Raw genomic sequence first — 14353 nt, forward strand, 5'->3', positions numbered from 1 at the left:
TGTGTGTGATGTCCTTAGGTTAGTTAGGTATAATTAGTTCTAGGCGACTGATGACCTCAGAAGTTAAGTCGCATAGTGCTCAGAGCCATTTGAACCATTTTGTTAGACGACAAATACCAAAACGGTAGCTCATTTCCTAACACACACGAAGCAGCTGGTCTCTCGTTATCGGATTCACACCTTCAATAACGCGACGCTAGATTGGATGAGGAGCAGATGATGAACTTCATCTCCGATGGCTTTATATTCTGTAGCCCTCACATCTTGTGACTTTTATCAGTGGGGTTGCGTAAAAGACGGCGTTTCTATCCCTCCCCCCCCCCCCCCCTATGCCTCGCACTCTTGAAAGTCTGCGACATCGCATTGTCGAAGCTGTCAATTGGGTGACGAGAGCAGCTACTTCGTGTGTGGTAGGAAAAGAGTCACAGTCTCGATATTTGTCGTGTAACACGTGGTGCTCACGTTGAATGCACAAAACTTTCAACTTTTCTCTTTCCAGGGACGTCGGAATTGTGTTTCTACCTTTTGTACTTTGGAAGCAATAAATTCTTTTTGAATAGCCCTTTATATGTAGTTACGAGGGTCACTCCAAAAGAAATGCGCACTAACTTTTTTAAAATCCACCTTTTATTCTACATGTTTGAAAGTTTTACAGTGTGTAGATACATCCTTAAGGACCAATATTTTCGTTTCTCCACATAATTTCCATCCCTCTCAACTGCCTTACTCCATCTTGGAACCAGCGCCTGTATACCCGCACGGTAAAATTCTGGACCAACCTGTTGGAGCCACTGTTTGGCAGCGTGCACAAGGGAGTCATCATCTTCAAGTCTTGTTCCACGAAGAGAGTCTTTCAGTTTCCCAAAGAGATGAAGTCACGTGGAGCCAGGTCAGGACTGTAAGGCGGGGGTTTCAGTGTTGTCCATCCGAGTTTTGTGATCGCTTCCACGGTTTTTTGACTGACATGTGGCCTTGCATTGTCGTGCAACAGCAAAACATCCTGCTTACGCCGATGTGGTCGAACACGACTCAGTCGAGCTAGAAGTTTCTTCAGTGTCGTCACATATGCATCAGAATTTATGGCGGTTCCACTTGGCACGATATCCACAAGCAAGAGTCCTTCGGAATCGAATAACACCGTAGCCATAACTTTTCCAGCAGAAGGTGTGGTTTAGAATTTTTTTTTCTTGGGTGTATTTGCACGATGCCACTCCATTGATTGCCTCTTCGTCTCTGGTGAAAAATGATGGAGCCACGTTTCATCACCTGTCACAATTCTTCCAAGAAATTCATCTCCACCTTTCTCGTACTGTTCCAAAAGTTCGCTTTCTTGTTTCTTTGGGAGCCACTGCCAACATCCTGGGAACCCACCTGGCACAAACCTTTTTTAACGCCAACACTTTCAGTATTCTGCAAACACTTCCTTCCCCTACCCCAACGTAGCGTGACAATTCGTTCACTGTGATGCGTCTGTCAGCAGTCACCAATTCGTTGACTCTCCGCACATTGTCTGGAGCGTGTGCAGTACGAGGCCTGCCGCTGCGGGGACAATCCTCAATATTGTCGTGCCAGCTTTCATCACGTAACCTGCTTGCCCGCCAACTAACTGTACTGCGATCGACAGCAGCATCTCCGTACACCTTTTTCAACCTCTTGTGGATGATTCCCACTATCTCGTTTTCACAGGACAGAAATTCTGTGATAGTACGTTGCTTCTGACGAACGTCAAGTGTAGCAGCCATCTTGAAGACATGCTGTGACGACGCCACTCACGGGAATAGGTCGATCTAAGTTTGAAAACAAGCGGGGAGGATGTTTCTACACACTGTAAAACTTTCACACATGCACAATGAAAATTGTATTATTACAAAAAATAGTGCGCATTGCTTTTGGAGTGACCCTCGAATAACTAAAAGGAGAAACGTGCAATAAGAAAAGGAACATAAAGGAAAAAATCGGGAAGAAGCTTTTGTGTGCGTCAGGAAACTTTTGATCCGGCTGCGTTGTTACGTACAGATGAGACAGTTTCGCACGTCTGGCACTGCAGTGTAAGAAAACAATTGGAGTCTTCCTCTGCTGTACTCACCTTGGAGAAGACGTCGAGCCAGAAGCCCCTGGAGAAGAGGGGGCTGGATTCCGAATTCTGCCGCATCCTGCAACAAACACGTAGTTACCAGTCACTCCCAAATAAGTGGTTGTCGTCACGCCAATACATAGACTACCAGTAGTAACATACACCGGTCAAAAATATGCGGACAGCTACTAGCGGACATTAGTGCAGGGCGTGTGACCTTCGCGTGTTCCCTGCTGTGTGCTCTTTCAGCGAGACATCTGAAAGCCTGCAGAGGAATTTTCTGTCAGTCTCTCTCAAGAGACAAAACCAGCAAGGCTAATGATGTTTTACTATAACTTACACATGTTGTTGGGGCGATATATACAGGGTGGTCCATTGATCGTCTCCGGGCCAAATATCTCACGAAATAAGAGTCAAACGAAAAAACTACAAAGAACGAAACTCGTCTAGCTTGAAGGGGGAAACCAGATGGCGGTATGGTTGCCCCGCTAGAGGGCGCTGCCATAGGTCAAACGGATATCAACTGCGTTTTTTTTTTAAAATAGGAACCCCCAATTTTATTACATATTCGTGTAGTACGTAAAGAAATATGAATGTTTTAGTTGGACCAATTTTTTCGCTTTGTGATAGATGGCGCTGTAATAGCCACAAACATGTTGTTGTTGTTGTGGTCTTCAGTCCTGAGACTGATTTGATGCAGCTCTCCATGCTACTCTATCCTGTGCAAGCTTTTTCATCTCCCAGTACCTACTGCAACCTACATCCTTCCGAATCTGCTTAGTGTATTCATCTCTTGGTCTCCCTCTACGATTTTTACCCTCCACGCTGCCCTCCAATACTAAATTGGTGATCCCTTGATGCCTCAGAACATGTCCTACCAACCGATCCCTTCTTCTGGTCAAGTTGTGCCACAAACTTCTCTTGTCCCCAATCCTATTCAATACTTCCTCATTAGTTATGTGATCTACCCATCTAATCTTCAGCATTCTTCTGTAGCACCACAAGTCACAAACATATGGCTCACAATTTTAGACGAACAGTTGGTAACAGGTAGGTTTTTTAAATTAAAATACAGAACGAAGGTACGTTTCAACATTTTATTTCGGTTGTACCAATGTGATGCATGTACCTTTCTGATACTATCATTTCTGACAACGCTGCTGTTAGAGCGTGCTTACCTGTAAATGCATTTGGCAATACGTGTAACGACATTCCTCTCAACAGCAAGTAGTTCGCCTTCCGTAATGTTCGCACATGCATTGGCAATGCGCTGACGCATGTTAACAGGAATTGTTGGTGGATCACGATAGCAAATACCCTTCAACTTTTCCCACAGAAAGAAATCTGGGGACGTCAGATCCGGTGAACGTGCGGGCCACGGTATGGTGCTTCGACGACCAATCCACCTGTCATGAAATATGCTATTCAATACCGCTTCAACCACACGCGAGCTATGCGCCGGACAACCATCATGTTGGAAGTACATCGCTATTCTGTCATGCAGTGAAAGATCTTCAGCTATGAATGAGATTTTCGCTCTGCAGCGGAGTGTGCGCTGATATGAAACTTGTGAATCGTGCTTGGGTAGCTCAGTTGGTAGAGCACTTGTCCGCGAAAGGCAAAGGTCCCGAGTTCGACTCTCGGTCCGGCACACAGTTTTAATATGCCAGTAAGTTTCATCTTGTAGTAACATCGGTACAACATTACGTAGAAAATCAGCATACATTGCATGATTAGATTGCTATCGATAAAATGGGGCCAATTACCCTTCCTCCCATAATGCCGCACCATACATTAACCCGCCAAAGTCGGTGATGTTCCACTTGTCGCAGCCGTAGTGGACTGTCCGTTGCCCAATAGTGCATATTATGTCAGTTTACGTTACTGCTGTTGGTGAATGACGCTTCGTCGCTAAATAGAACGCGTACAAAAAATCTGTCATGGTCCCGTAATTTCTCTTGTGCCCAGTGGCAGAACTGTACACGACGTTCAAAGTCGTCGCGATGCAATTCGTGGTGCATAGAAATATGGTACGGGTGCAATCGATGTTGTTGTAGCATTCTCAACACCGACGTTTTCGAGATTCCCGATTCTCGCGCAGTTTGTCTGCTACTGATGTGCGGATTAGCCGCGACAGCAGCTAAAACACCTACTCGGGCATCATCATTTGTTGCAGGTCGTGGTTGACGTTTGACATGTCGCTGAACACTTCCCGTTTTCTTAAATAACGTAACTATCCGGCGAACGGTCCAGACACTTGGATGATGTCGTCCAGGATACCGAGCAGCATACATAGCACACTCCCGTTGGGCATTTTGATCACAACAGCCATTCGTCAACACGATATCGACCATTTCCGCAATTGGTAAACGGTCCATTTTAACACGGGTAATGTATCACGAAGCAAATACCGACCGCACTGGCGGAATGTTACGTGATACCACGTACTTATACGTTTGTGACTATTACAGCGCCATCTATCACAAAACGAAAAAAGTGGTCCAACTAAAACATTCATATTTCTTTACGTACTAGATGAATATGTAATAAAAAAATGTGGGTTGCTATTTTAAAAAAAACGCAATTTATATCCGTTTGACCTATGGCAGCGCCATCCTGCGGGCCAACCATAGCACCATCTGGTTTCCCCCTTCAAGCTAGACGGTTTTCGTTCTTCGTAGTTTTTTCGTTTGACGCTTATTTTGTTAGATATTTGGCACGGTCACGATCAATAGAGCACCATCTCTATAGCCTATGTGCATATCGTTATCCGATGACTTTTGTTACCTCATTGTAGTACACCCAAACGCAAAACTGAACAGGCGCCATACTAGGCAGCTGGTGGCTATTTTTGGGAAGCAGCTATTGTCTGCCTCCTCCCGCAGTGACAGCCGCCACGTGATTGGACCGTTCCACCCCAAATTATTCCGCGCGCCCAGCCCCTTGATAACCCGGCCGCTCTATTATCTGCCCCTTCCAGCCCAGCTCACCCGCACACAGAATGTCACACTTCCCCGATCCCGGGACTCGCGTCGGGCGGAAGTCCGAAGAGCCTCCAATATTTCCGGCACGATAGCCCCGGTGACGTGCTCCTGTCCGCATTGGTCAGGTCTCAAAGTACCAGCCGTCCAATTGCGTGGCGCTGCTATCTCGACGGCCGCGCTCCTAAAGAACTCCTGTCGACTCTACTTGCGACCGTCCACTAAATGCTTGCCTCATCTGACAGCTACGTTTGCTCTGCATCCAAACCCACCCAAAATACACTACTGGCCATTAAAATTGCTACACCAAGAAGAAATGCATATGATAAACGGGTATTCATTGGACAAATATATTATACTGGAACTGACATGTGATTACATTTTCGCGCAATTTGGGTGCATAGATCCTGAGAAATCAGTACCCAGAACAACCACCTCTGGCCGTAATAACGGCCTTGATACACCTCGGCATTGAGACAAACAGGGCTCGGATGGCGTGTAGAGGTACAGCTGCCCATGCAGCTTCAACACGATACCACAGTTCAGCAAGACTAGTGACTGGCGTATTGTGACGAGCCAGTTGCTCGGCCACCACTGACCAGTCGTTTTGAACTGGTGAGAGATCTGGAGAATGTGCTGGCCAGGGTAGCGGTCGAACATTTTCGGTATCGAGAAAGGCCTGTACAGGACCTGCAAAATGCGGTCGTGCATTATGCTGCTGAAATGTAGGGTTTCGCTGGAATCGAATGAAGGGTAGAGCGACGGGTCGTAACACATCTGAAATCTAACGTCCACTGTTCAAAGTGCCGTCAGTTCGAACAAGAGGTGACCGAGAGGTGTAACCCATGGCACCTCATACCATCAAGCCAGGTGATACGCCAGTATGGCGATGACGAATACACGCTTCCACTGTGCGTTCACTGCAATGTTGCTAAACATGGATGCGACCATCATGAGGCTGTAAACAGAACCTGAACTGATCCGAAAAACTGACGTTTTGCCATTCGGGCACCCAGGTTCGTCGTAGAGTACACCATCGCAGGTGCTCTCCTGCCTCCGATGCAGCGTGAAGGGTAACCGCAGCCACGGTCTCCGAGCTGATAGTCTATGCTGCTGCAAACGTCGTCGAAATGTTCGTGCAGATTATTGTTGTCTTGTAAACGTCCCCATCTGTTGACTCAGGGATCGAGACGTGGCTGCTTGCTCCGTTACACCTGTGCGGATAAAATGCCTGTCATCTCGACTGCTAGTGATACGAGGCCGTTGGGATCCAGCACGGCGTTCCGTATTACCCTCCTGAACCCACCGATTCCATATTCTGCTAAGTCATTGGACCTCGACCAACGCGAGCAGCAATGTCGCGATACGATAAACCGCAATCGCGATAGGCTACAATCCGACCTTTATCGAAGTCGGAAACGTGATGGTACGCATTTCTCCTCATTACACGAGGCACCACAACAACGTTTCACCAGACAACGCCGGTTGGAAACTTTCCTCATGTCGGCACGTTGTAGGTGTCGCCACCGGCGCCAATCTTGTGTGAATGCTCTGAAAGGTAATCATTTGCATATCACAGCATCTTCTTCCTGTCGGTTAAATTTCGCGCCTGTAGCACGTCATCTTCGTGGTGTAGCAATTTTAATGGTCAGAAGTGCAAACGCAAAATACATATACGAGAGGGTCCCCAAAAAAACCGGAATAATTTTTTCAAAGCCGTATACTTTCATAGTGTTTACAAAACAAACTTATCCTCTACAAAATGCTCTGAAATACAACCAAAATATTTGTTCCACCCGTGTTTCCACTGTGCGAAACATTTCTTCTAGTAATCTTTAGAAATGGCTGACATCTCCGCCTTTTTTTTTTTTTTTTTTTTTTTACTTCTTCAAGGTTGTCAAATCGTTGTCCTTTCGCGCACCTTCTTATGCATGGAAATAAGAAAAAGTCGCACGGAGCCAAGTCAGGCAAGTAATGTGCATAGGGGAGTAGATCGTGTCATTTTCAGCTAAAAACTGTCTAACAGAGATGGCTTCAAATGGCTCTGAGCACTATGGGACTCAACTGCTGAAGTCATCAGTCCCCTAGAACTTAGAACTACTCAAATCTAAATAAGGACATCACACACATCCATGTCCGAGGCAGGATTCGAACCTGCGACCGTAGCGGTCTTGCGGTTCCAGACTGCAGCGCCTTTAACTGCACGGCCATCTAACAGAGATGGCTGTGTGTGCAGTTGTGTTGTCGTAGTGGAAGAACCAGTCTCCTGTGTGCCACAAATTGGGTCTTTTTTGACGAACAGCATTGCGCAATTTTCTTAAAACTTCCAAATAAAATGCGTGATTCAGGATATAACTTGTGGAAACAAACTCTGAAAGAACTACGCCCTTGGCATCGAACAGGGGTGGTGGCAAGGGGGTGGGAGCTATGGGGGCTATAGCCCCCCCCCCAAATGGAGTATAATATTACACTGGATACAATCACTACAGAAATCAGCGAATATATTACTCCAACAGTTTCACTCATTTTTTCATAGTTATGTAGCAATATAGGCTGCAATGTATTTCACACACATTTTAACAAAAGAATAAGAGCAGCAAATAGCTTACTATCTAAACCAATAAGTATCATATAACTTAAAATGGGCGTCTTGTTATTTATTAATATACATTGGATGTATATTAATGTACGAGTACCAATTTCAATAATGAAGAAAGCTAAATATGCCGGGTATGCCGGCCAACACTTACATTGCTGACCCAGAAAAAAAACTTCGAAATCGCTGGACATCTCCTGTTATTTTCCCGGGCACACACATTCTGTAGACACGCTTTTACCCTGAACTCCAAAACTTTAAGAAACTCCAAATTTGTCGGACCCGAACTCTCCTTTTGTTAAGCGATGTTCCATTCCCTGAACCCTAGAATCGCCCCTAGCATCAAAGAAGCAAATCAACTTTGTTTTGTGGTTTGATGGCTGATTTGACTTGACGACATTTTTTTGGACGGGGTGATGATGACGTCTACCATTGGCTTTATTGTTTTGTTTCTGGGTCGTAACCATAGCACTATGACATCACCAGTAAATGACCTTTCGTCACAAAATCTGGATCAGTTTCGAGACGTTGTTTCAAAACACGTGCTTCAACTCGACGTTCCTTTTGATTATCAGTCAGAGCACAAGGAACAAACTTGGAAGCAACTTTTTTCGTTCCCAAATCTTCCGTTAAAATTCGCTGACCGAGCTCCAAGACAACCCACTGACAGTTGCCCAGTTGTCTATTGACAGTCTGTGAGCACAAGTTCTCGAATTTTTACAATATTTTCGTCGATTCAGGCAGTTGATGGACGTCCGGAGCGACGTTTCTCATCAATCGACATGCCGCCATTTTTAAATCGAGCAAACCACTCGTACATTTGAGTTTTCCCCTTAGTGTCATTTCGATACGCTGTTTTCAATAATACGACAGTTTCAGCTGCATCTTTACCGAGTAGAAAACAAATTTTCACAGGTGCACTTTGTTCACTTGAACTTGCCATCATCAAAAACGTACAAGAACAAAACAGTGCTAGCAAAAACAATCACTGCATATCAACAGAACAAGCCAAATCTACAACACAGACGGCGCTGAACTGGCAATGAGCTGCAGTATTCACTTCTAACGGCAGCAAGGCGTACTACACAAGCTCCGCCGACGGCACTGTCATTCCTTTTTTTTTTTTAGACCCCATTGTATTAAAAAAAATTCGCTTGACACCTTCCACTCCTTCGAATCTGTATTACCGTAGACCAGATGTGGTTTGGTTCCAAAGAAAGGGTATTGACAGCAATGGAGAGATATATACCACATGAACTAATACGAGATGATACTGATACCACATGGTACACAAAACTGATCAGAGCACTATTGCAGAAGCAACCAAAAGAAACATGCCAAATTTAAACGAACATAAAATCTCCGAAATTAAAGCCGGCCGCTGTGGCCGAGCGGTTCTAGGCGCTTCAGTCTGGAACCACGCGACTGCTACGGTCACAGGTTCGAATCCTGCCTCGGGCATGGATGTGTGTGATGTCCTTAGGTTAGTTAGGTTTAAGTAGTTCTAAGTCTAAGGGACTGATGAACTCAGATGTTAAGTCCCATAGTGCTTAGAGCCATTTGAACAATTTTTTCCTAAATTAAATGTTTTACAGAAGCTCCAAACTGCGTGGACTTCAATACAAGATGCTTTTAATAGTCGTTACCACAACGAAACTCAGAATTGAAATGTGGCAGAAAACCCACAGACTATCTGGTCGTATGTAAAGTACACAAGCATGAAGACACAATCAGCACATTCACTGCGCGGTAGCCATGGTAATATTACTGATGACAGTGCCTCTAAAGCAGGGTTACTAAACACGGTATTCCGAAATTCCTTCACCAAACACGGCGAAGTAAATATCGGAGAATTCCGATCAAGAACAGCAGCTAACACGAGTAACTTAGAATCAGATATATTTGGTGTAGGAAAGCAGCTTAGAACACTTGAGAAAGGCAAGGTTGCCGGTCCAGATTGTATAGCACTCAGGTTCCTTTCATAATGTGCTGATATAATAGCTGTTAAATAAGCAAAGTTTAATGTATATTTATTTCTAATTCTTGACAATGTTCTTTTAACTAAGAAATTTTAAATTGTAATTCGACTTATAACTCATTGGTTAATAATGACATCATGCAGTCAGAAGTGGGTGGAGCCTCCATTATATAAAGTAAGACGTGCACTGGTTTCTCCAGTTGTGATTCTCCAACAGAAAGGGGTTCCCACTCAATGGTAATTCAACGTTTTATAGCCGTATAACTCTATGTATTTTCATTAATGCATGTAGCCCTCTAATTAGTGCTTTGTATACATCTTGTAGGTCTGAAGATGACCACAGCAGTGGTCGAAACCGGTCACCTTATAAAATAAATTGTGATCAAGACTGTTTTTAATAGTAATTATTGATATAATAGCGCCACGCTTCCAAATCATGTACAACGACAGATCCGTATCCAGAGACCGGAAAGTCGCACAAGACACTCGAATATTCAAGAAAAGAAACAGGAGTATTCCGCAGAATTATAGATCCACATTACTAACGTCGATTTGGAGTAGGACAGTGGAACATACACAATGAGATCAAAAGTATCCGGACACCGCCAAAAACATACGTTTTCTATACTGGGTGCATTGAGCTGCCACCTACTGCCAGGTACTCCATACCAGCGACCTCAGCAGTCATTAGACATCGTGAGAGACCAGAATGGGGCGCTCCGCGGAATTCGAACGTGGTCAGGTGATTGGGTGTAACTTGTGACACACGTCTGTACGCGAGATTTCCACACTCCTAAACATCCCTAGGTGCACTGTCTCCGACGTGATAGTGAAGTGGAAACGTGAAGGGACACGTACAGCACAAAAGCGTACAGGCCGACCTCGTCTGTTGACTGACAGAGACCGCCGACAGTTGAAGAGGGTCGTAACGTGTGATAGGCAGACATCTATCCACACCGTCACACAGGAATTCCAAACTGCATCAGGATCCACTGCAAGTACTGTGACAGCAGCCGGAAGGTGAGAAAACTTGGATTTCATAGTCGAGCGGCTGCTCATAAGCCACACATCACGCCGGTAAAACACGACGCCTCGCTTCGTGTACGGAGAATTGAACAGTGGAAAAACGTCGTGTGGAGTGACGAATCTCGGTACACAGTGTGGCGATGCAATGGCAGGGTGTGGGTATGGCGAATGCCCGGTGAATGTCATCTGCCAGCGTGTGTAGTGCCAACAGTAAAATTCGGAGGCGGTGGAGTTTTCCATGAAGGGGGGCTGCACCACTTCTTGTTCTGCATGACACTATCACAGCACAGGCCTAAAGCACACTGTTGAAGAGCAATTCGGGGATGGCGATTGCATCTCTGAACACGATCGAGCACTCATTTACTAATCGCGAAAGCGTTACGGAGATGATAGATAAACTCCAGTGGAAGACTCTGCAGGAGAGACGCTCAGTAGCTCGGTACGGGCTTTTGTCGAAGTTTCGAGAACATACTTTCACCGAAGAGTCAAGCAGTATATTGCTCCCTCCTACGTATATCTCGCGAAGACACGATTAGGATGAAATCAGAGAGATTAGAGCCCACACAGAAGCATACCGACAATCCTTCCTTCCACGATCAATACGAGACTGGAATAGGAGAACCGATAGAGGTAGTCAAGGTACCCTCCGCCACACACCGTCAGGTGGCTTGCGGAGTATGGATGTAGATGTAGATGAATGCACGGCCTGCGGCGGACTGGTTACACGACAATAACGTCCCTGTAATGCACTGGCCTGCACAGAGTCCTGACCTGAATCCTGTAGAACACCTTTGGGATGTTTTGGTACGCCGACTTCGTGCCAGGCCTCACCGACCGACATCGATACCTCTCCCCAGTGCAGTACTCCGTGAAGAATGGGCTGCCATTCCCCGAGAAACCTTCCAGCACCTGACTGAACTTATGCCTGCGAGAGTGGAAGCTGTCATCATGGCTAAGGGTGGGCCGACACCATACTGAATTCCAGCATTACCAATGTAGGGCACCACGAACTTTTAAGTCATTTTCAGCCAGGTGTCCGGATACTTTTGAACACATCGTGTATACTGTGGTCGGACATTATGAATCACCTCGAATAAAACGATTTATTGCCATGTAGACAACACGGAATTACGAAATATCGTTCTTGTGAAACACAACTAGCTCTTTATCCTCAGGAAATGAGTCCTATCGACAGGGGCCGTCAAATTGATTCCATATTTTTAGATTTCCAGAAGGCTTTGGAAACAGTTTCTCACAAGCGACTTGTATTTGAACTGCGTGCCTATGGACTATCGTCTCAGTTGTGTGACTGGATTCGTAATTTCCTGCCAGAGAGGTAACAGTGCGTAATGACTGACGGAAAGTGGTTGAGTAAAACAGAAGTAATATCTGGCGCTCGCCAAGAAAGTGTGATAGCCCCCTGCTGAGTAGCACTCTTATATGGTTTGAAGATGACGCTGTCATTTACCGTCATGCATAGTCAACAAATAGTAAAACGAGTCGTGCGGGGTAGAATGGTTCAAATGGCTCTGAGCACTATGTGACTTAACTTCTGAGATCATCAGTCCCCTAGAACTTAGAACTACTTAAAGCTAACTAACCTAAGGACATCACACACATCCGTGCCCGAGGCTGGATTCGAATCTGCGACCGTAGCGGTCGCGCGGTTCCGGACTGTAGCGCCTAGAACCGCTCGGCCACACAGGTCGGCGTGCGGGGTAGCCGCGCGGTGTCTTGGGCGCCTTTTCACGGATCACGCGGCTCCTCCCGTCGGAGGTTCGAGTCCTCCCTCGAGCATGGGTGTATGTGTTGTCCTTAGTGTAACCTAGTTGAAATTATATTAAGTAGTGTGTAAGCCAATGGACCGATAACCTTAGCAGTTTGGTCCCATAGGAACTTACCTCAAAATTTCTAAATTCTAATCAAAACGAATTGCAAAATGATTTACACAAGGTACCTGGACGGTTCGGAAAGTGGAAATTGGCTCTAAATCATGAAAAACGTGAAATCAACCACAAGAGCACTAAAAAGAATCCACTAAATTTCAATTACACGATGTTGTTGTTGTTCTGCTCTCCATCCTAATCTATCCTGTGCAAGCTCCTTCATCTCCCAGTACCTACTGCAACCTACATCCTTCTGAACCTGCTTAGTGTATTCATCTCTTGGTCTCCCTGTACGATTTTTACCCTCCACGCTGCCCTCCAATGCTAAATTAGTGATCCCTTGATGCCTCGGAACATGTCCTACCAACCGGTCCCTTCTTCTAGTCAAGTTGTGCCACAAACTCCTCTTCTCCCCAATTGTATTCAATACCTCCTCATTACTTATGTGATCTACCCATCTAATCTTCAACATTCTTCTGTAGCACCACATTTCGAAAGCTTCTATTCTCTTCGTGTCTAAACTATTTATCGTCCACGTTTCACTTCCATACATGGCTACACTCCATACAAATACTTTCAGAAACGGCTTCCTGACACTTAAATCAATACTCGATGTTAACGAATTTCTCTTCTTCAGAAACGCTTTCCTTGCCATTGCCAGTCTACATTTTATATCCTCTCTACTTCGACCATCATCAGCTATTTTGCTCCCCGAATAGCAAAACTCATTTACTACTGTAAGTGTCTTATTTCCTAATCTAATTCCTTCAGCATCACCCGACTTAATTCGACTACATTCCATTATCCTCGTTTTGCTTTTGTTGATGTTCATCTTATATCCCCCTTTCAAGACACTATCCATTCCGTTCAATTGCTCTTCAAAGTCCTTTACTGTCTCTGACAGAATTACAATGTCATCGGCGAACCTCAAAGTTTTTATTTCTCCTCCATGGATTTTAATACCTACTCCGAATTTTTCTTTTGTTTCCTTCACTGCTTGCTCAATATACAGATTGAATAATATCGGGGAGAGGCTACAACCCTGTCTCACTCCCTTCCCAACCACTGCTTCCCTTTCATGTCCCTCGACTCTTATAACTGCCATCTGGTTTCAGTACAAATTGTAAATAGCCTTTCGCTCCCTGTATTTTACCCCTGCCAGCTTCAGAATTTGAAAGAGAGTATTCCAGTCAACATTGTCAAAAGCTTTCTCTAGGTCTACAAATGTTAGAATTGTAGGTTTGCCTTTCCTTAATCTTTCTTCTAAGATAAGTCGTAAGGTTAGTATTGCCTCACGTGTTCCAACATTTCTACGGAATCCAAACTGATCTTCGCCGAGGTCGGCTTCTACCAATTTTTCCATTCGTCTGTAAAGAATTCGCGTTAGTATTTTGCACCTGTGACTTATTAAACTCATAGTTCGGTAATTTTCACATCTGTCAACACCTGCTTTCTTTGGGATTGGGATTATTATATTCTTCTTGAAGTCTGTGGGTATTTCGCCTGTCTCATAGATCTTGCTCAGCAGATGGTAGAGTTTTGTCAGGACTGGTTCTCCCAGGGCTGTCAGTAGTTCTAATGGAATGTTGTCTACTCCCGGGGCCTTGTTTCGACTTACACGATAAATCACACAAATCTAAAGGCTACAAACTCAACTAAATATTTATGGATTACGAGTAACGAACGACCTGACAGACAATGCTGTGGGAAAATCAAACCAAAGACTGTATTTTATTGGTGGAACACTTAGAAGATGCAACAAGTCCACTACTGAGACTGCAAAAAAACTACACTTGCTCGTCGTCTTTTGGA

The 14353-nt window shown here is 45.0% G+C and overlaps 1 protein-coding gene across 1 annotated transcript in view; it reads right to left on the reverse strand.

The window, feature by feature from the left end:
• Positions 1-1978: 1978 nt before the first annotated feature.
• The window catches only part of LOC124719732, a 467864-nt gene continuing 455489 nt past the window's right edge, over positions 1979-14353 (reverse strand). Inside the window, exon 5 of the mRNA XM_047244934.1 lies at positions 1979-2153. Coding sequence (XP_047100890.1) covers positions 1979-2153 — 175 coding nt within the window. The remainder of the gene's footprint in view (positions 2154-14353) is intronic.

Source organism: Schistocerca piceifrons, chromosome 11 (genome assembly GCF_021461385.2).
Source record: "Schistocerca piceifrons isolate TAMUIC-IGC-003096 chromosome 11, iqSchPice1.1, whole genome shotgun sequence".
NCBI lineage: Eukaryota > Metazoa > Arthropoda > Insecta > Orthoptera > Acrididae > Schistocerca > Schistocerca piceifrons.